The following is a 22,822-nucleotide window of genomic DNA, read 5'->3' on the forward strand; positions in this document are numbered from 1 at the left end:
ACACGTTGACGTACGTGTTCGTGTGCGAACAGCGAGGAGGGCAAGTTTAGTTGACACGCATGGCAATTTCCTAGCAAAAAAATACACTAAACACACATTTGTCATGTCTGTCAACTAAATTTTCCATCATCCTGTTACTAAAACTGTCATCGAAAATGATCGATTTACCATGGAAATCCCGAAAGTTCTGGATTTATCGGGGTCCTTGTTTTTTTGTGTGGTCTTTAGTTTGGGAATGGAAAAATGGCAAAAGTACTAGTTATCTTTGCAGAAAACTACTACTCAGAGTGTAAGTACAAGGTGGGCTACGCTCCCCACCCCCCTACTCTAGAATCTTGTTAGGCTTAAATCTTGAATCTTGAAGATTACTCAGACTGTAAGTACAATTTGTCATTTTGCCTCCTCAACTCTCCGTTTGCCCTGTCAACAATTTCGGTCAAGCTCCGCAAATGTACTCTAGTATTTTCTGGGTGAAGCTAGTGTTGATTTTTGCAGGACACAACGGCAACAACTATGAGAGTATTTTTCTCCACGAAATATATCAAGTCCGGTTTGTGTAATACAATAGGCAATGATTTCTTGTATCTTTATCTCATTACTTATGTTGAAACCTATGTATTATAGTGTATTGCATACATATCAATTATAAGCATAACCATAAAGGACTGCTACCATAACAAAGTGCATTCTTTTCTGTTCCTGCTTAATTTGTCTACACAATTTTCTGTTAGAAAATTTTGACATGACAAGGTTTTGATCCTGGCACGCCACAGGTGGTCAGCCTGTGGCCTAGACAAATCAAGTAGATGATCTATTTATAAAACACATGGAACCATGCAAGAGTTAATTCAGGATTCTTTGTGCCACCTAGAACTGATTGATCAGGGTCTCGGTGCCTCGGTGGTGGGTCCAGCCGGTTTTTGGTTGAGAAGGGGTTGTATTGCCTTCACGACGATTGTCATGTTCGGTCTGAAGTCGGATTCGTACTGAACGCACAGCGCTGCCACTGCTGCTAGCTGAAAACATGAAGAGAAGCAACTTCAGCAAGGACACGTACTGTTAAATTTTGTAGTTTGCACGATTTGCTACAATATCGTACCTTGGCGACGGCTTTTGGTGGGTACTCACTGTTGAGCTTTGGATCAACACATTGCTTTACTTTATCTTCGCTCAACCTTGGAGTAGCCTGCCTCAGAGGATTAAGAAACATATATATGTAAGACCATGAATGACGATACACCAATGACAAGTTTATTCGAAGGGTATTAAATACAATACCCAAGTAACAAGACTTTGCTGCCCTTTGGGCATGGTGTGATCGACCGGTTTTCTTCCTGTCAGTAGTTCTAGTAGGATCACACCGAAGCTGTAGACGTCACTCTTTTGGTTGATTTGCCCTGTCATAGCATATCTGAATATTACCAAATCCCAAACAGCAAAATGTGAGCAAGGTAACAAAACCGAGAGCATATATAAGTTTGATATGTCAAAGAAAACACAATATCATCCGGCCGGTCTTACTCTGGTGCGTGGTATCCAAATGTTCCTAGCACACGAGTCGAGTGTAACCGGGCAGCGGATTCCGTACCCTGGTTTGTCAGGTTGAAGTCGGCAATCTTGGAGCTGAATTCATCAAATATTAGGATGTTACTCGACCGAATATCTCGATGAACAATCGATGGTTGGACTTTCTCATGTAGGTACTCTATTCCCCTCGCGGCTCCGTAAGCTATCTTGACGCGCTGAGCCCAGTTGAGCACCGGCCCGGGTTCAGCGCCCTGCACTCCTTTCTTGCCTGCACGGGCCGGTAAGGTAAGAATGTTAATTTAGCAGGCAGGCAGTCACCTTGACATAGATAGATGCAAATTAACATTGTGGTAGAGTAGAAGCACCGTGCAAGATATTATGCAAAGAACCCATGGTCGCAAACTGATAGGCCAGCATGCGGTTGCCATCCTCCAAGCAATAGCCCAGGAGTTCCACGAAGTACTCGTTCTTAAGCTTGGAGACCATTGCTAGCTATGGCAATGAGATCGATCATGAGAAGAATCCAAATCCAAAGGAAATGAATCAACCAATATATTTGACCAGATTAATTTGGTGCGGCAGTATGGGATCATCATGGATCAGATCATCTGAGAGGATGATGCATGCTTGGCACGCACCTGAGCAGAGAATTCTGAGTCGGACTCCTGCGAGGCGCTGGGGTCGAGCTTCTTGATCACGGCGGGGCGGCCATCGCTAAGGGTACAACTGTAGACGCGGCCGATGGAACCCTCGCCGATGAGGGCCTTGTCGCTGAAATTGTTGGTCATCTTGTTGAGCTCGTCTAGCGGTATCGCCGGCACGTCGATGGTGAGCACCTTGGGCGGCCCTCCGGGCCTCGTGGCGCCGGGCCCCCTCGGCCCGCCTCTGTTGCCTGCGCCAAAGTCGTTTCGTTCATAAAAAAAACTGTTATCAGATCCAGCGCCCTGGCCGATTGATATGAGCTATGAGCGGCGACGATGATTATGAGTGGATACCGGGAGCGTTGACGTTGGGCGGCGGAGCGGCTTGGTTCGCCGGCGGGCCGTAGGTGTCCTCCTCGGCGCTGCCGCAGCAAGACATTGTTCTCGCCGGCCGGACACGATGGGTTGGTTTGGGGGCGGTCAGAAGATCATGACCTGGATGGACGTACGCATTCCCAACAACAGAATAGGATCGATCAACACATCCTCCAATCTCCAAAGAAAATAAATTGGATCAACGAGTACAATGTGGAATAGATGATCTGATCCAGAACTAATTCAATCAAGATTTCGAAAATCTTGCAATGAGCCAATGAGGATCTTGCTAGATCCTCCAATCCCCAAAGAAAATAAATTGGATCAACGACACAATGAAAGAAAAACAACCCGGCTATTTTCAATCTAGTATGAGCATTACCTCCCCGAAAAATTCCCACCGGAGAATGGTCGTCGGTGGATCAAGAACAGCGGCGGTGTTTTGTTTCCGGGTAAGAGATTAGTGGTGGCCAAGGGTGGGGGCTCCTTTTTTCGCGCCAAAGGAGGCTCCTGTTCCGCTTTAACTGGCTCCTTTACTTTGTGCTCCTGCCGTATCCTATTATTGGCATGCGAGATGTTACATCATGAGAGTGAGAGCGCCGTTCCATGCAAAATGGTCGTCTTCCTCCTTGAGGATTTTATATATTGTTATTTGTCGACATAAGCACTTTTGACTATCAAATTATTATAATAACTGAATGTACACATAAAAATTAATATGTTATAATTTGAAGATGAACTTTTCAGGTGGCCCACGTGCAAAGTGCAAGATCTATGCACGAGACCAGACTCGCTGCATGTGCAAGTGTGTAAGGGCGTGTTCGGTTGCGTGCATAACACCCAGCCAGGTCCTTGGATGCAATTTTGAGCCACTTGGTTACCTGCGCATGTGGTTTGTCCTGCAGAGCAGGTACTCAAAGTAGCCCAGAGCTAGTCTCTCGATGAACGTCCGAATTAACTGTTTCCAACGAGTCAGGCCCGTGCAAGGGCGCATGCGGTTGCACGCGCAGGGGACAAGCGGGAGACATGACGCTGTTTCCTGAAGTCGCGCCCCTTATCTCAGTGCTCACTCTCCCCTCTATCCATTGTGACTCTCTCACCGGCGATGGCGGCGTGCATCGGCGAATCGAACATCTGGACGATGAGCACAGGCGGCGACCACCGCCTTCATGATCCCTTCTTCACCCTTTCGTCAATGGAAGTAAGCCCTTGTCTGCCCGATTTAGGGAGTCATGCAGGCATTGATTTAGAGTTGGGGGCTTCGGTTTGGGTTTTGAGTTGGGTTTAGGGTTAGATTTCAGGTTTCAAATGACTTGAATAGGGTTTCAATTCAGGGTTTCATACGGCTCAATTAGGCTTGCCTTGATCCAAGAAATTTAATGTGTTTTCGTTAGTATGTCAGTTTGTGTTAACTATCTTTTTATGGCTCTGTCGGCACTATTATGACTATGCATGCTAATGTAGTGTGAATGCTTGTTCAAATTGCTAGGCTCTGCCTAGGTATGTATGTGCACGAGTGTGCAGTTTGGTAACCTCACCACTCGGAGAAGAGGTTACCACATCACAGTCTTGAATGCAACCAAACACTAGCACGTTCTCGCAACCAAACGACATGCTAGTGGTTCGCCTCTAATGCAGGTTGGGGCTTTATGGGCAATTAAACTAGGCACGAAACATGGTTTTGAGCCCGCATTAGCTCAAGCAAGTTGAACCCAGGCACAAATGCATGGAGGCCAAAAATGATGCAAGTAACCAAACATGCAGTTAAAAAATCCAGTCGGTCGGAACCTATTTTCACCGTTGGATTGGGGGAAGCCCGCCTCGAACCAACATCACCAAAGCGTGACAGAGGAGAGGGGTGCATCGCCGCAAGCCAGTGCCATCGCGGAACATCGTCCCTCACCACCTGTACGTCATCAAGACGTCATCCACCGCCACCAGCAAGGCCTGCGGCACCCTCCGTAGCGACGCTAAGCCGAGCCCCACCCACCCGATGCCATCACAGCCAACCACCGCAAAGACCAGCACAACTCTGCCCCATCACAGTTAAGGAGATCCCGAGCTGCTATACCTCGTCAGGAATGTGACACACCTCCTAAGGCCCACGCCAATGTAGCCTTCACCGCCTGCCGCCACCGCACACCAGATCTCAGCAGAGCTTGCACCGCCGCCGAACGCCACCACCAGCATGAACCTCCACTTGCCATGTGACCTATATATCATGATGCCGTTGCACCTACGCACCTCACAAACGTGCCACATCCTGGCCTGTCAGAGCCGCCCCGGCTTGGCCCGAGCACACGAGGAGATGAAGCCGCCTCACCGAGCTCCGGCAGAGCTTTTCCCAATTATCGGTCCCGCTAGCAGCGGCGGGGAATGGGGAGGGAGGCAGAGAGGAGACGGGCGACAGCGCGTTAGAGGTTCCCTCCATGTAGCGATGTGGTTGTCTCGTCGGAACATAGATAGACATATCAGATCGTGGAGGCCTAGAGGGACTTTGGACTGGTTGCAGTTTAGTAGTACTGGGTTTATTTGTTTTTTAAAATGAAAAGAGGACATTTTTATAGCCATCTCTGATCGAAGTGAATTGACTTACATCCTTTTCTTTAGACTTTGTATGTTTGACTAATTTCGATGATGTTTTTATCACACGTGTTTATGTCCAAAGGCGAGTCCTGTAAATCTAGTCTCTTTTTCATTAACATTTGAAAATCCTGGGGCGGGGTTCATCGAAAATAAAATTATAGCCGCCAAATGAGAAAAATAGCGAGTGTGCCTCCACTGGACTTGAGCTCCTAATTGGAGCCTTTGGCACCAGCTAAGCTCGTAGCGCCCACAACTCTCCTCATGTGTGGCCCAGCGCTCACTCGCGCGGTGCCGCCACGTTCGCTCGTGTGCCTTCATCACTAGCTCGCTTCTTTTTCTTTCCCTTGATTTTTTCACGGTTTTCTTTGTCGCTACTGTGTTGTTCACTAAAAAACGGGTTGCTAGTTTTCTAAATTAATAAATGTTGATAATTAAAAAAAGGAGTTTAAAAAAGTTTCATGATTTGAAATTTTTCAAATTCGATAAAAAGTTTGAGAATTTGAAAAAAAATCGATGGCTTTAAAAAATATGAATTTTTAAAGAATTTCCGGATTTGAAAAATATCAATGAGTTTTCAAAAAGTTCATGTATTTAGAAAATAGAGCGAAAATTGGCAAAAATTTCACACATTTTTTAAAATGTTAAAATATTTGAAAATTGTTCACAATTACCAAAAAGGTCATGAACTCGAAACGGAAAAATCATGGAATTTAATTAAATACAAAAATGAATAATAAAAATAACAAAAAGAGAAACCAATAAACAAAAACTTGTTGGGAGCTTCTAGAAGCTTGACAAAACAGATAGGAAGCTTCTAGAAGCTTAAAAAAACTGGACCAAGGAGCTCATACATGGTCCAGCCCGCTGACCACACACATGTTTACATGGGGTGTGACCAGCTATAAAAAGAGTTGAAACCAATTCTACGGGCGCCAAATAGGGATTCAAGTGACTAGCTACCCAGGGAGCGGGAGATATACCGGTTGGTCCCAGCCGCTAAGACTAAGAGCAGGTATTGCTAGAGTTAGAAGCAATCCGATTCTTTTAAAAAATAACAAACAGTTTTAATTTTAGATCGTGAGCACGAGAGCTGAAATCAATATATTCTATTTGCAAAGATTTAATTCTTTTCTCCTATACTTTTCTTGCTAATTGTTTCCTCTAGCTTTTGTCTTTTGTGTCATCTACATCTTATTTTCTGAATAGAAAAATGGTGGAATGTACCTTTAATTAGTGGAGAATTAATTGTTTGAATCAAACACGTATAATCTGCACATACATTCTACTAGTATTGGTACATGTGCAATGCACTCTTAAAATTAATACATTCAATGCAAAAAAAAGTTTTTTTGCAGACATAAGGATGCAGAATGTAAGAATTGGAGAGTTGGCCATTAGTATGTAAGCCCACCTTTTTGTTGAAGTATGCAAGCCCACCTTTTTGTTGAAGTATGCAAGCCTACCTTGATGACAAAGAGAAGAATTCAAAATTTGTACTACTTTAATTTCTCATCTTCGCGAGAGTTATGCCTCGCTCTTTCCGAGATAGAGCTCCGTCTGGCCCAATAATGTGGAGCCTTTCACTGGTTTTCACCTGTTTTGAGAAGGGATCATCCCAAAAAATCTGTGTCCAGAAAGTTTCTCACTTCTTTCTGTGTTTTTATTTATATTTTTTATTTATTGGTTTTCCTGTGTTTCTTTATTAGTTTTTTCTTATTTTTCTTTGTCTCAAAACGTGTATACTTTTATTAATACACATTATACATTCTGCATATACACGTGGGACATGTTTTTGGTACACCATTAATATATTTCAAATACACGACAAACATTTATTCTAATACATGTTTTAACATTTTCCCGAAAACATGTTGAATGGTTTTTTCAAATAAACATTAAACTTTTCTGAAATCGTACTAAACATATTTTCTAAGTTATGTAACGTTTTCTTACATTGTATTCATCTTTAAAAAAATCACAAACATCTTTCGGAAACATAATATTTTGTAAATGTCACAAACATTTATTTGAATTTTATAATTATTTTCATAAAATTGCGTGAACATTACGTTTACACTGTATTAACATTTTTTAACAAATGTCATGAAATGTTTTCTGAATACATGTTAAACTTTTTTTGATGTACACATTGAATAATGTTTTTTGAATAGTACCAATTATTTTTACAAGATTAAGCGAATGTTTTATTTACATTGTATTAACATTTTTATAAAAGTTTCACGAACATATTTTTGAAACATGTGAACCTTTTTTAATGATACAAATTATTTTTCTAAATTACATCCATACTTTTTAAATGCTTTTACCTTTTTTTGAAAAGCATGAATATTTTTATATTGGGATGAATGTTTTTGAAAAATTGCATGAACAGTTTTTTTACATTGTGTTAACATTTTTTTCTAATTCACGGTGAACTGTTTAATAAATTTTAAGTAAATTAGGTTTTGAATACGAACAAAAGTAAAAAAGGATACAAAGAAAAAAATGATTGATTCACAAAAAAAAAAAATGAATGAACGAGAAGCAAGGAAGAAAGAACAAATGAACAAGCAAAGACAAAGCTACTAGGGGACCCAATATTACTGACGTAGGGCGCCCTCCTAAGGCGAGACCTCCTTTTGTCTGGTTGCGGGTGAGACAAAGCAGTGCCCTCTCTTCTTTTCATTCTCCTCCTCCGAATCTGCTTGGGCTCAGCACATCTTCGGTTAAACTACAACATGGTCCAAGAGGTATCAAGTATGGCAATTTTTTCTGCGAAGAGCGAGGTGATGGTTCGAGAACACCGTTGAAGCAGCTGTAATCACTATTCACCATGAAACCTGTTGCTCCCAGCCAGTGGATATAGCAGAACAACGGTTAGGGTTGTTGCTACAGGTCCAATTCAAAACTGATTTACTATGTAATTGTATAGATAAGAGCATCTTCAATAGCTTCCCCATAATAGGGAACCAAAACATGCTTGGAGTTAAACTTTCGACACCAAAAAGTGATTTTTAGGGCACCAAAAATTGAGCATCTGCAACAGCTGCCCTAAAATAGGGCACTCGCAACAGCGGGTGATCATTGCATACATCAACGTTATCATTGTATACTTCGATATTAATCACCCCAAGCATATTTCTCTCTTCCTCCCTATTTTTCTTCTGCACTGGACCCATTAAACTTTCAACAAAAACCACACGAGCATTACAAAATTCTCTTCTCTGAAACTTCCGGATGGGCAGTTGGGGCTTTGTGCGCTGCATTTTTTTTTTGGAGCAGCCGCTTGGTGTTGTATATTTGCAGCCGTAGCTGCCACTTTTTTGGCCTCAAGCTCGAGGGTTGTGCGTGCCGTGTGCGCACGTAGGTGTAGGGGTCGCGGCCATCCGAGTGCCATTCTTTTCTAAGTAATGCTAGACATACATAAAGTTGGTACGTGATTTACGTAATGAGTAACGTGGAAGGTTTTACCGGCAAAAAAAAAACATGGAAGGTTCTAACTGGATCGGTAGGAAGGGAAGGTCCCACCCCCGGTGAAATTCAGGGGGCCCGATAGGTTTAGTTGGAAATTTCCGTAGGCCTTCGTAGTCACTTTCGTAAGTGTACGATCATCGTTCTTTTCTTTCCCAGATGGTGGGAAGGGATGGCACGATTGACTGACCCAACGGGAGAGTGGCGAAAGAAGCGGTCTAGTCGTTGCTTCATTTGTTTCCACAAACTAGAAGTAGAAGGACAACAGAAGAGCCGTAACTCGTTTTTACACGCACAGAAAATTCTGCGTCCAAGTGTTCTCGCGTGACTTGATTGGCTGCATGTCTGACAATGCTCTTTCTTTTTTCCTTAATGTCTGGCAATGCTCTTGTCTAGAAAGCTATAGCTTTCATCATAATTCGTATGAACTTCTCAGGTCAACCTACAGCGTCCATGGAATGAAAGTTGCATATCTGGACAATGTTTCGGTCCACAACATCCACCGGACTTGCTGCGCAAACATGTAAAAGAATCCGGTATGCACGCCCCGGGTAAAAGGCATGTATGCATGGAGAATCATCACGTACGATTCAATACATGCATGTACTAACCTTCTCCCGATTTTCAATTACTATACTATACAATCTCATATGTGTACCATGCAACTTTTTTACTTCACATATTAGATTTATCTTAAGTCAAACTTTGTAAAGTTTACCAAAGTTATATTACAAATATCGACATCTACAACACTAAATACATACTATTATAAAGTATAGTTCATTATGGATCTAACAATATTGACTTAATATTCTAGAATGTTGGTATTTTTTTCTCTGTAGACTCAATAAAACTTCAAAAAGTTTGACTTAAGACAGACCTTTTATTTATTTATTTTGCGGAAATAACTGCTGATCTAATCATCATCTGTCATGACAGTACAAATAACACCAAAAAAAACATCCATGTAACTTAGACATACTCTTTCCGTGTCGTAATATAAGAATGTTTTTTACACTGTACTAGTGTTAAAAACACTTTTGTATTATGAAACAGAGGGAATACATTATAAGGACCGTGCTACAGCTCGCGACGCTTCATCCATGCATCCATGGCATCACAGTGCCAACAAGCACGAGCTCTCGTGGCGTGCACGTCCGTGGTCGTAGGGTTCACCGCCATCTGAGCGCATCATGGGATGGCACGACTGACACAACAGGAGAGTGGCCAAAGGAGCGGTCTAGTCGCTGCTCTCTTTCCACAGGAGAACAGAAGAACCGTAATTTTCTTTGTGAGAACTTTCACCTTAATTTTACTAGTATGAACTTTTCAGGTCAATCTACAACGTCCATGGAATAAGCGGAAGACGCACATGTGTAAAAGAATCCGGCCCCATGTAACCGGTACGCATTAATGCACAGCCGCCGTGTTCAACCATGCATGGAGGATCTCAAAGCATGTAGTACTACCAGTCTTTTCTAAGTTTCAATTACATATACCCCTTCCTCTCTTTTTTACTTCACATATAATATTTTTCTAAAATCAAACTTTATAAAGTTTGATCATATTTATATTAAAAAATAAACATCTACGACACTAAAGGACATGTAGCGAGAGGAGGACAACAACGACGCGGGTGAGGGGTCCAGCGCCTGCGGCTCCGGGCTTCGCCATGGTGGAGCTGGAGGTGGCCCAGGCGGAAGAGGTGGCGGAGTAGCAGGCCATCCTCGACTTCATCCAGTCAGAAGTCAAGGTGAAGGAAAACCGCCGCTTCCTTCGCCAGCATGAGGCAAGAAATCAGCGAAATCTTCACTGAGATGGAGGAGGAGGAACCGGAGGAGCCGTTGTTGCCGCAGGCGGCCATATACTGAGCCCGACAAGGAGATCATTGACATCTCCGACAATGAGTAGTGTAGGCTAGCTTAGCTTATCTACGTAGTGTGTAGATTTTATTTGCATGTTTTGTATGGATTTGAGATATCTAATACTCCTTCCATTCCTAAATATAAGTCTTTCTAGAAATTCTAAAAGGAACTACATACGGAGCAAAATCAATGAATCTACATTCTAAAATATGTCTATATATATCTGTATATAGTCCCTATTAAAATTTCTAGAAAGACTTATATTTAGAAACCGAGGGAGTACACAGAAGGAAACCCGCGTCCCATATCTGGGCCTTGTTATGGTGGTCCACATGTAGCATCTACTTACTGTACCGGACTGGCTGCGCACATGTGCAAAATTAAGAATCAAATGCATCTGGTATGCACAGCCGCCGGCCGGGTAAAAGTCATGCATGGAGGATCATCACGTATGTTTCAATACATGCATGTACTAATCTTCTCGTAAGTTTCAGTTGCGACTACTATACATCTAATACATGCACCATGCATGAAACCTGCCTAACTGACGTGTCTAACTGAAAGAAAAAGATTGTCGGAAATACTAATCGTGTATACGTAGTGACCAAGCAGCACCTGATCATGTGCAGTTCCTAACACTATTAGGCCAGTCATATGTTACAACCTTCATAGTGGGTGGTAATATAGGTGTAATGTCATACAAGCTTTCATTTATTAAGATATAGACTCATTTTGTCTTGGAGTACGTTATATTATGGTAATATATTATTGTTACAACAAACACCTCTCTCATCATTAAAGGCTGTCCATAATAAGATCATAAGCAGTATCGTGTACCAACTAGGCATTTTTGATGATGACGCATACAATAAAATGAGGAAAGAGAGCATGTGTCTGGTATTACTTTGTCTCATGCATGCATGGCAGTTAATAATGCAATTTATCCCTACGTTCCTAAATATAAGTTTTTTTAAAGATTTTAATATGAAGTACATACAGAGTAAAATGAGTAAATCTACACTCTTAAACACCTTTATATTCATCCGTATGTAGTCTACATTCAAATTCCTAAAAAGACTTATATTTAGGAACAGAGGGAGTAAGATACTAACTTATGATACTATGCATTACAAAAATAGTACCATATACTAATATCATATGATACTCTCCGTTACGGGCAGTCTAGACAAATTTGCCTTGAGGTGCGTTATGTTCAAACTAAATTACCCCCACTATGACTAACCTTATTAATCACGTGCATGCATAAACGGTCTACCTATATGTTATATTTTTATTTGAAAAATGTGATATATTACATTACAGCTCAAAATTAATGAGTGCATACATGACTCTGCGGTGGTGCAGAGTACGAAGCTTGTCTTCCTCCGAAACAAAAATGTAGTTTGCCTGGCTGCACTACATGAAAGTCAACTAAAATATGCTACACACTAAAGTGTGGGTAAGACAAGTGCTTAGTTTTCTCTCTTAAGCACAAGTGTTTACTACTCCCTTCGAATTAAAACCACGATACTTATTTTGGAATAGAGGGAGTACATCTCTTCCGGTTAATAAGACATGCATATATCTCTTGGTCACTAAAAAATACGAGTAAAATGCCAAGAAAATTATACCACTGAATGTGTATTTTAAAGAAGTTCCTAATAGTGCGTTTTCATCGCATAGAGCTCACATTTCGTTGGTCAAATTGATCACCTAGGGATACATGCATGCATTATAAACCGGAAGGGAGGAGTATTTCCATAGTAGATGTGCCTAAACAAGCGTCCACATTTCCTCGCAAAAACAAGCACCCACATTCTACAAATAAAGCCCTAGTTCTTAAAAACAATTTGTTTTTAAGCACTTCTCTATACACCTAGCGTTGAGCCTTTCTTTCTGGCCTGAATTTCTTCCGGCAAATTCTAGTTGTGCTATGTTCACCGCTAAAACAAAATGCTGACCAATAGTTTGGATTTTCCATCAACCTCAATTACAGATTTTCCATCAAATGTTGATCTAATGCCGTAATTCCACAACTATAGAGATATAGCCCGGAAAAAATCAGGTTATAATCCACCATAGTAACTTCTAAAAAAATAGCAAACATTAGAATATAATGTTGAATTTGCAATGGGTTCATACATGTTTGGTTCCATGACTCAAGATCAGGTTGAGGTATATTGAGGAACTACCAACAAGTGTTTTCTAATACTCTATATTGTTCGATGACTCAAGGTTGAGGTACTTGACTCTTAGTTTTGATAGATGTAGATAGTTTGGTCTCTGATGCTATTTCCCTATATTGTTCTCCATCACATGTTACTTAAAAACAGGCTTCAGTTTTTTTAGGTGGGATTGTGATGTTGTATGAGATCAGAAGGATGGATCATAGAGTCTAGAAAGGTACAATTTTATCATTTGCTATTGCTACCTTTAGGAGTTGAACAAGCTCAATTTTTAGTAATATTTGAGTTCCAGATTTTAGTTCCCATATCATAGACATGAAGGTGACTTTCAGTGGCAATTATCATTGTACACCCCTCCCCCCACCCGCAATTATTACCCTACATATGAATGGGCATAAAATAATAGTTAAATAAAATATTAGGTTGATATATAAGAATGTGTGTGTCATACAATGTTTATTCTAAAAGATTGTCGTTTGCTTTCATGTTGTAGGTCGTGACTCATATTTTTGCAGTTTTTTTTTTCTGTAATAACACCTCCGTCCGGAATTAGTTGTCGCTGAAATGGATGATCCAGACGTATTTCAGTGCTAGATACATCCATTTGAGCGACAGGTAATTCCGGACGGATGGAGTACAGAATTTAGACTTTTTTACCGAACCATTTTAAGATGTAAGACCTACTTAAAACTGAAACATGTGTTCTTCATTTTAATCATCCTTCATTCTTCATGTCCATAGGTGACAGACCTAATAAAATCCTACAACTTGATTGGATTTTATATTGCATTCTTTCACTCATTCTTCATGTTCATGTCGATGTTGTTTAATTTTTTTCTTGAGCTTGCCAAAGTAAAGTAATCAAATACCCCCTCCATTGTAAATATAAGGTGTTCTACTTTTTCCTGATTCAGATGTATATAGACGCTTTTATTGTGTTTATTCACTCATTTCAGTCCATATGTAGTCCATGTTGAAATTACAAAAAATATCTTATATTTGTGAACGGAGAGAGAACATTTTATTTATGATGTAGCAACAAATAAATCCATACAAATATTTTAAAACGGAGCATCCTGATCATTGGAATGGATACAAATGTTTTGGAGGGAACACATAAAACATAAATATGCTATGTACGTGTTCGTGGGATTAATAGGAGCTTCTCCTTGCGATGCACTGTAAGCCGAAACACCTCTGTCATATCAACACCCATGCCTCCAGCAACCCTAGGTGCAGGCAGCTCCCAGTCAAAATGATATAGGAGGTTCCCTAACATGAGCTCATACGTTGACATTGAGAAGTTTATCCCTGGGCACATCCTTCTCCCAGTACCAAATGGAAGGAGTTCAAAGTTATTCCCCTTGTAATCAATGTCCACTTTGAGAAACCTCTCTGGCATGAACTTCTCTGGGTCCTCCCAAGTACTTGGGTCCCTACCAATCGCCCATGCATTGACAAGAACAGGTATGTGGGCTGGAACCACGTAACCGTCAATGTGCACATTGTCCATGGAGAGGTGCGGCCCGAGGAGCGGTGCTGGTGGATGCAGACGGAATGTCTCTTTGATGACCGCCTTCAGGTAGGTCATGGTGGCGAGGTCATCTTCTGTCACTATCTCTTTTCCCTTGGGGATTTTGCTCCTCAACTCAGCTTGTAGCTTGGACATGACTTGTGGGTTGCTTATGAGCTCCGCCATGACAGACTCTATAAGCATGGACGTTGAGTCGGTTGCTCCGAAAAATATGTCCTAAACAGTTCGAACACAAACGTGGTTATTAATCAAGAAAATTAATGTTTAACATGCATACATGTAGAACATATTGCTGATAGATTTGGCGGTACTTACTATGAGCATGGCCTTGATGTGATCCTTGGTGAGGGCGTATTCGTGCTGACAGGAGAGGAGACTGTCAATGAAGTCAGGTTCCCGTTGCTGCACCGTGTTTTCTTGGTGCTCGTCGACCACCTTGTCCAGCAACTCGTCCCATCTCTTTTTCAGCTTGTCGGCCCTGGCACAGACAGCTCTCTTGATGAAGCCCACCCGCACTAACCCCGGGTAGAAGTCTTCGAGGTTGACACCCCCGATGAGCGCCCCCGACGCGTCGATGAGCTCACGGAGGAGTCTGTTGCGGCCGTCGACCTTGAAGAGGTTGCTGGACACGGCACGACACACGACGTCGGTGGTGAAAGAGTAGATCAGGTCTCTCATGTCCATGGCCTCGCACGACACGGTCGCCTTAGCGATCTTAGCCACGACGAGGCGTGCTTCCTCCTCGCGGCCCGGGCGGTAGGAGCTCACCTTCTTGACGGTGAGTAAATGTGTGGAGAGCAGCCTCTTGGCCTGGCGCCAGTGATCGCCGTAGACGGCGAATGCGACGTCGAGGGAGGCGGTCATTAGGGTGTTGGCGAGCGTGGATGTGGGCCGTGACGCGAACACGTGGTCGTGTGTGCGCATGACGGCCTGGGCAGCACGTGGCGACGAGACGACGAGGGTCGGCACGGAGCCAAGGTGGATGAGCATGTAGTCCGGACCGTACCTCATGGCGAGCCTGCGTAGGTTCACGTGTGGGAGGAAGCCGACGAGGTGAAGATGCCCGATGACTGGCAACCTTGGTGGCGAAGGTGGGAGACGGCAGCCATGGCTGCTTCGTCCTGATCTGCCAGTGATTACCAAGTAGTGTAGCAGTACGAGGGCTAGAGGGAAGAACAAGAGAAGCAGCGCTTGTGGAAGCGTCGCCTGCATGAGTTGTTGTAGGAGTGCCGCCATGGTAGCTTGCATGGGCCAAGTGCTCTTCTTATCGCATGCTACTCCTTTTATAGCCATGGATGCCATGCCATGCCATGAGAGGGTTCAAAGAGATGACAAGTCAAAGAATGGGCAGCTTTTTTCAAATGATGGAAAATTCACGAGCGTGCAATGACCGTGTGCTCCACCAGGAAATGGACTTTTCGTTACGGCCTCCAGCCCTATCTCGTGTATATGGTTTTTGCTTATCTGAGCTCCTGTAGTATATGTTTGGTCACTACTCAAGCAAAGTTGCATATATTCCAATTTCGCTCCGGCCCCCCCAAAAAACAGCCTGATACGAACTTTTGTTTTTGGAACACAGTATCGCAGCCTGAGACGAGCTTTTCAAGTCAAAATGTGTACCACGTATGTCTGAAGAAAAAAACTATGTAGCACGTCCAATAGAAAGAAAGTCAGACTATATGCCACGTCAAACTATATACTCCTACTATATCTGGAGAGACTTAAAAATAAAGCCGCCGAAGAGAATTAAGAATAAAGCCGCCGAAGAGAATTATAAAAAGAAAAAAGCCGCCGGGTATAAAGTCATCTCGTACGTAGATTCACGTACTACCATGGATGCCCAACCGTCGCGTATACGCCAATGCCGCTGCTGGCCTTCTCTTCACTAGAGCTCCCTGATCTTTTTTTTTTTGCGGGTGAGAGCTCCCTGATCAACCGTACACGCCTAGGGCTGCAAGAAAAGCTCGAGGCACGTGAGCCGCTCGAGATTGACTCGTTTTTTGACTCGACTCGAGATCGACTCGAAAAGAAACAAGCTGAGTTTGAACACTTTATATAGCTCGACCGAGAAACGAGCAGATCTTGAGCCAATGTTGGCTCGCTCGATTTTAACTCGATGGCTCAACAGAATATCATTATGTTAAATGACCATGCCATATATTAAATGGAAATAAGATGATTTATTACCATATATGTTGTCCATAATTTTTGTCCATTTTATTTACCAACGAACATGGAAACTTAAGTAAGTGCAGAGAAGATTTAGGCCTAATTATGGCAGGTTGTCGACTATGTGTTAAATATCCTATATTTTTGGCGAAGGTTCCCAATATATTCACCTTAAATTTTTTTTTTCATACATAGATTTATAATTTTTACCATCTCATATAGCTCGAAACTAGCTCGAGATCGACTCGAGATAGTTACAAGCTGAGTACGAGTCATGTTCTACAGCTCGATCATGAGCTTCACTTAGTTTGAGCTCGCTCGAATTTTCATATGAGTTGAGCTGAGCCAACTTCAACTCGCTCGAGCTCGACTCATTTGCAGCCCTATACACGCCGATTCTTGCTAGGTTGTCGGCCCCTGATGAAGCTACCCATGCCGGCATTGGAGCGCGTGAGCAAAAGAGCAAAACCCATGCCTAAGAAAGATTACATCCATGTAAGTAGACTACCTAGCGAGGACGACAAGCACTCGAGTGAGCCGAAGACGCGTCACCGTCATCGCCCTACCCTCGCCGGAGCTGGGCAAATCTTGTTGTAGAAGACAGTCGGAAAGTCGTCGTGCTAAGACCCCGAAGAACCAACACACACTAGAACAACAACTATGTCAATGAAGAGAAGACTAAATCAAAAGGATGCAACATCCACATTGTTAGAAGGAAGAGAGGGGTTTGGTAGAATCGATCGTTGTATTGCTTGAGCCTCGTGGGCATATATATATAGGAGTACCGTCATCTACTTGGAGTACACGACAAGCCAGAACAAATCCTAGTCTATCTCATCTTTCCTAATAAACATTATACTCAACATCCCCCTGCAGTCACAACGGTAGCGACGCAGACGGTGCGACTGGAGAAGAATCCGAAGGTAAGCCGACGGACCCCCCCCCCCAGTCGTAACGGTTGACGCATCGCGGAGTCGTGGCTGGAGTGGAAACCAACGAGGTTGCTCAAGCAGGCGGTAGCCCTTTGTGTCATTTGTCAATGTAGCCGAGAGCGTGGGTGGTGGAGCCGTGGTCGAGGTAGCCGTGCGAAGAATGCCGTGGTCGATGTCGAGTCGGGATGGCCAGTGTCGAGGAAGTCGCTGTGGAGCCGCGGGTGCAAGGAGGCGCCGAGTTAGCATGGGCGCATTGGTGTCGAAGTAGTGGTGCGCCGGGAAGAAGATGTTGTTGACGACTCGTCGCGGCGGGTTTGCCAAGCCCGGGGACACATCGTAGACGAAGGCACGCACCGGTATTGCCAGCACCGGGCATGCGTAGACGGACGAAGACGAAGTTGACGAAGCGCTGATCGGGCTTGCCAGGCCCGGGGACACGTCGTGGATGAAGGCACACATCGATGTTGCCAGCACCAGGCGTGCGTAGACGAGGGACCTGCACGAGATGTATGCCATGTCGGAGAAGTCGGAGGGGCCATCAGAGAAGAACTCGACGATGATTGCGGCGTCCATCGTCGTGGGGCCGATGTCACCAATGGTGGTCGGAGTAGACGAAGTGGTCGGGGTAGATGATGGCGACGCTGGCGACGGGCTGGTGCTTGGACGAAGACGAAGGAGGTGGACGGGAGGCGGCGGCGGCTACGTGGGTAGCGGCGGCGGCCAAAGAAGAGTGGCGGCGGCTAGGTTAGGAGTGCGGCGGCGGTGCTCGAAGTAGGCGAAGAACCCGACAACATAACGAAGACCTGCGCGGACGGTGGCGTTCCTGCGCCAAGGGAGGTGGCGCGACACATACCACGGGAAGTCAACGCGCGTGGACGATGAAGTGGACCGTGGGCCGCCGCACTACGGCCGAAGGGGCGACGTAGCAGCGGCAGGCGGGTCGGGGCGACGGCGGGAAGACCTCTGGGCGGCGGCGGGGACCGCGGGCCGTGACGCTGCGGCCCGACGGGGCGACACAACGGCGGTTCGCGAGTCGGTGCAACCGCGGGGACGACCTCGGGGCGGCCGCGGGGACCGCGTATCGCGACACTACGGCCCGAAGGGGCGACACAGTGGCGACGCACAAGTCAATGCAGCCGCGAGGAGAACCACGGGGCGGCGGCGCTGCGGCCCGACGAGGCGACGCAGCGGCAGTCCGATGCTCGATCGGTGGAGAGGCGCGCTGAACTCGAGGACGATCTTCAGAGACCTGCGGAGGCGCGCGTAACCGACGGGCCAGGTCGGTCGCACGGCGGAGATGAGGCGGATCGCGGCGGCGAGCGGGTGATCAAGCCGATCGTGCGCGAGGTCGGGAACGCCGCTCGGTGGAGGCGCGGTGGCGGCAGAGTCCGAGGTGAAGCCGGCGGCGCGGGCGGCAGGGCGGCTATGAATGGCCGCCGCATGGCGCGAGGCCGCCGGGTTGGGGTGATGCAGGAGTCCCGGTCGGAGCAGGACGGTGACGGCCGGCGTAAATCGACGGGCGGGCCGTCGAGCGAACGGCGGCGGTGAAGGGCCGCCGCATAACTCTAGGCCACCGGGTGGGGGCAAACCGGCGGGCCGACGCGCGGACGCCTCGCGAGGCCGCCGGGTCGGGGCGACCGACGGGCAGATGCGCGGATGACGCGCGAGGCCGCCAGGTCGGTGAAGAAGCCGGCCGATCGCGCCGATGTTGGAGTAGAGGCGCACGGGGTCGACGGTGGCAATGGGCCACGCAAACCGGATCAGACAGACCGGAAAACCAAAAAGGAGACGCCGATCAAAGCGACCGACGAGAGAGAAAACCCGAATCAAATGATCGGGAAAAAAGACTCTCTAGGGCAGCCGGCCAACACGGCCGGCGCACGAACCCTAGGTACAGGCGGCGCGGCCCCGACGACAATCATGGAGGCCGACCGCCCCGGGGGCGGCCCGCGGGTGCGGAAGCGACGACGGCTAGAGTTTAAAATCGACTTGCGATAGATACCATATTAGAAGGGAGAGAGAGGATTGGTGGGATAGTCTATTGTATTACTTGAGTCTCGTGGGCATATATATAGGAGTATAGTCATCTACGTGGAGTAGAAGACAAGCCAAAATAAATCCTAATCTATCTCTGTCTTTCCTAATAAACATTATACTCAACACACATGCCCTCCGACTATGCATTCTAACCCTAACAACAAAAACATGTTGGCGAGCTTCGAGCTGCGATCGGCTCATTCTGGGATACATATATACTAGTACTTCCTCCGTCCGAAAATATTTGTTATCAAAATAAATAAAGAATGATGTATCTAAAACTAAAATACATTTAGATACATTCCCTTTTATTCATTTTGATAACAAATATTTTCGGACGGAGAGAGTAGTAGGTAACACACGTACTACGTAGTGGAAAAGATCACAAGTTCCATCCAGGGCATGTCCTTAGACTTTGGGGGCCAGAGCGAAATTGGAATATGAGCCCCAAAAAATCTATATACAAGCTGGTGATAGTATCAAAGGAAAACACCAATAGACGTACTTTGAAATTGCATCGTTGAAGTGGTCGGTCGGTGGGTAATTGAAATCATTGTAATAGCGAAGCAAATAAGGTTGCTCATAAACTCTCTAGATTGACTAGATTTCATCTGAATGTTGATTGGTTTGAGAAGCCTTTAGATGAAATTATAACCTTTCTCACAAATGATATACTTATTGTTCCAAATGAACACGGTTGGCATATTTTGATTTAAGAAAAAGTACTGCTATTGATCCAGGGTATATGTTACTAATTAAAACATAATAGGAAAGGTACACAATTTAACCCCGAACTAACCACTCGGTTGATTTACAACCCTTATCTTCGAAATCAGTCGTATTACACCCTCAACTTTCCACAATGTTCAAAACACAACCCTGTTCTCAGTTTTGGGGCAGTCAACTGGTTTTGATCGGCACGCTCCTCCTTGGGCACGTGGATGGAGAAGCAGCGAACACGAGAGGGAGCTGTTGCCATGCATTGCGCCATTGAAGATTGGGTCTGCGGTCTGCTGCGAACACGAGAGGGCGTATTTGTAGCCGCACCAGTGCTCATCCTATCCATTTCATTGGTTGGGGGGGGGGGGGGGTGATTTTCGTTGGTGATTTTCCATTTCATTGTCCGACTCCGGCGCTAAGGAAGGAAAGCTCATCCTGTCCATCACCATCACCATTGCCATTGCTGAGTAAGAAAAGAGACTAATAATATGCGTTAACCTCAATAACTCAGATGTACCATTGGTCTTTGACAGTGCACTCGGAAAGCTTATCTGACAAAATATAATGTTGGGACCAGGATAGGCTCCGCGCTACGATTGATACAACAATTTTCATGTAAATTTCAGCGTTGGCTCATACTGGTCCACCCGCCACTTTGTTTATGTCAACTCAGCTCTGCATGTAGCCACTGCACGTCTGCACGTGAATTTCAACATACACTGGCGAAAACAATAAATCAGAATAAAGGGCTCAGGTGAAACTCACTATTTCTGTCTGGTGTTTTGTAACAACACCATTTATGGTAGCGTACAAAGCCAAAAAAAACAATATTTTTACTTGCTTAGAGCATCTCCAACAGCCGCGCTATATAAGCATCGCCCTGAAAAATTAGTCTTTTTTACGCGCGTGTTATCGCTCTGGGCGCTTCAGCGGAGGAGCAAAAACCGTGCCCGCGGCATATCCAGTTCAGCGCGCCGGCCGAAACGTCACCACACGCCGCTTATTTGTTGCGCCCGCTCCCGCACGCTGGACTCTCGAACACTCGCTCACAACTCCACCTACCTCCACCTACTCCATCCAGCTGCCGGCGCCGCCGCCGCCCGCATCACCCCCTTTCTTCCGGCGACCGTTCCAGCGCTTCCCCAGTCTATCCCCGCGCCGCGGCGGCTTCCCCTGTCTTCCCCCCCACGCGAGAAAAAGTGCTTGTTGGAGTGGCGTGGGCCACAGTAGAAGGGAGGAGTGCGTCTTTGCTGGTTTTCATGTCTGACGACTTGGAGCACCGCGGCGCGCTAGCTCGGAGTCCGGCAATTTTTCACTCCCAACTACTGACGCATGCAGCAGAGCGTGGCGCCAAGCGGATCAGACAAGCCGTGTTAGAGTTAACCTTGTTGTGTATGTCCAATTTCACGTTTACTTTGTATTGCATGACAACGTTGCCCGTAGACTTGCATTAGTAGTGTGTAGTTTGCATGCTTTGCAACATGGCTGTTGGAATTATGCCCTAAAGGTAATAATAAAATGGTTATTATCATATTTCTCATTCATGATAAATGTTTATTATCCATGCTAGAATTGTATTGACCAGAAACTTAAATACATGTGTGAATACATAAACTACAATGTGTCCCTAGTAAGCCTCTACCAGACTAGCTCATTGATCAAAGATGGTTAAGGTTTTCTAACCATGGACATAAGTTGTCATTTGATAACGGGATCACATCATTAGGAGAATAATGTGATGGACAGACCCAACTATAAGCTTAGCATCAGATTGTTTAGTTATTTGTTATATCTTTCTTCATGTCAAGTATCTGTTCCTTCAACCATGAGATTATGCCACTCCCGGATACCGGAGGAATGCCTTGTGTGCTATCAAACGTCACCTCATAAGTGGATGATTATAAAGGTGCTCTATAAGTATCTCCAAAGGTGTCTATTGGGTTACATGGATCGAGACTGGGATCTGTCGGTCCACGTGACGGAGAGATATCTCTGGGCCCTCTCGATAATATAACATCATAAGAAGCTTCATGTGACTAATGAGTTTATTCACGGGATTTTATATTACGGAACGAGTAAAGAGACTTGCCGGTAACGAGATTGAACTAGGTATGGAGATACCGACGATCGAATCTCGGGCAAGTAACATATTGCTGTACAAAGGGAATTGCATACGAGATTGACTGAATCCTTGACATCATGGTTCAACCGATAAAGATCTTCGTTGAATATGTAGGAGTCAATATGGGCATGCAGGTCCCGCTGTTGGTTATTGACCGCAGAAAAGTCTCGGTCATGTCTGCATGATTCTCGAACCCGTAGGGTCGCACGCTTAATGTTCGGTAACGCTAGTGTAGTGTTGAGATATTAATAGTAAAAAAGTTCTAAGGTTGTTCGGAGTCCCGGATTGGACCCGGGACATCATGAGGAGCTCTGGAATGGTCTAGAGGTAAAGATTCATATATGGGAAGTTGTTATCGAGGTTCCGAAAAAAGTTTGAGTTTTTTCAGTATTGTATCGTGAAAGTTCTAGAATGTTCCGGAGAGGGGCCCACCTGCTTTGGGGGACCCACATAAACATGGGTAGTGGGGAAAGTCCCCACAACCCTGGTCTAGGCGCACCAAGATCCTCCCTTAAAAGGAATAGTATCATATCCCGAAGGGATAAGATCAGGATCCCTAAAAGGGGGGATAGCGATCTGTGGGGAAGGAAAGGAGGGATTTCCTTCCTCCCCCTTTGACCAACGACCCTAGGGACTTAGAGGGCAAGCCACCAGCCC

At 45.0% G+C, this 22,822-nt stretch overlaps 2 protein-coding genes across 2 annotated transcripts; both read right to left on the minus strand.

Annotated features, from left to right (window-relative positions):
- Positions 1-881: 881 nt before the first annotated feature.
- LOC125524347 (probable protein kinase At2g41970) lies at positions 882-2,607 on the minus strand. The gene is made up of 7 exons (XM_048689435.1): positions 2,523-2,607; positions 2,166-2,419; positions 1,893-2,019; positions 1,522-1,795; positions 1,279-1,411; positions 1,100-1,186; positions 882-1,016 (listed from the first exon to the last, which is right to left on the minus strand). Exons 1-7 carry the CDS (start codon positions 2,605-2,607, stop codon positions 882-884), a joined length of 1,095 nt encoding a protein of 364 aa, XP_048545392.1.
- Positions 2,608-13,658: 11,051 nt separating this feature from the next.
- On the minus strand, positions 13,659-15,432 carry LOC125524436 (indole-2-monooxygenase-like). Its single transcript, XM_048689522.1, has 2 exons — positions 14,501-15,432; positions 13,659-14,401 (listed from the first exon to the last, which is right to left on the minus strand). The coding sequence occupies exons 1-2, from the start codon at positions 15,419-15,421 to the stop codon at positions 13,784-13,786; spliced, it is 1,539 nt and encodes a 512-aa protein (XP_048545479.1). The 5' UTR covers positions 15,422-15,432; the 3' UTR covers positions 13,659-13,783.
- Positions 15,433-22,822: the final 7,390 nt, after the last annotated feature.

This window comes from Triticum urartu, chromosome 1, assembly GCF_003073215.2.
Source record: "Triticum urartu cultivar G1812 chromosome 1, Tu2.1, whole genome shotgun sequence".
Classification (NCBI taxonomy): Eukaryota; Viridiplantae; Streptophyta; class Magnoliopsida; order Poales; family Poaceae; genus Triticum; species Triticum urartu.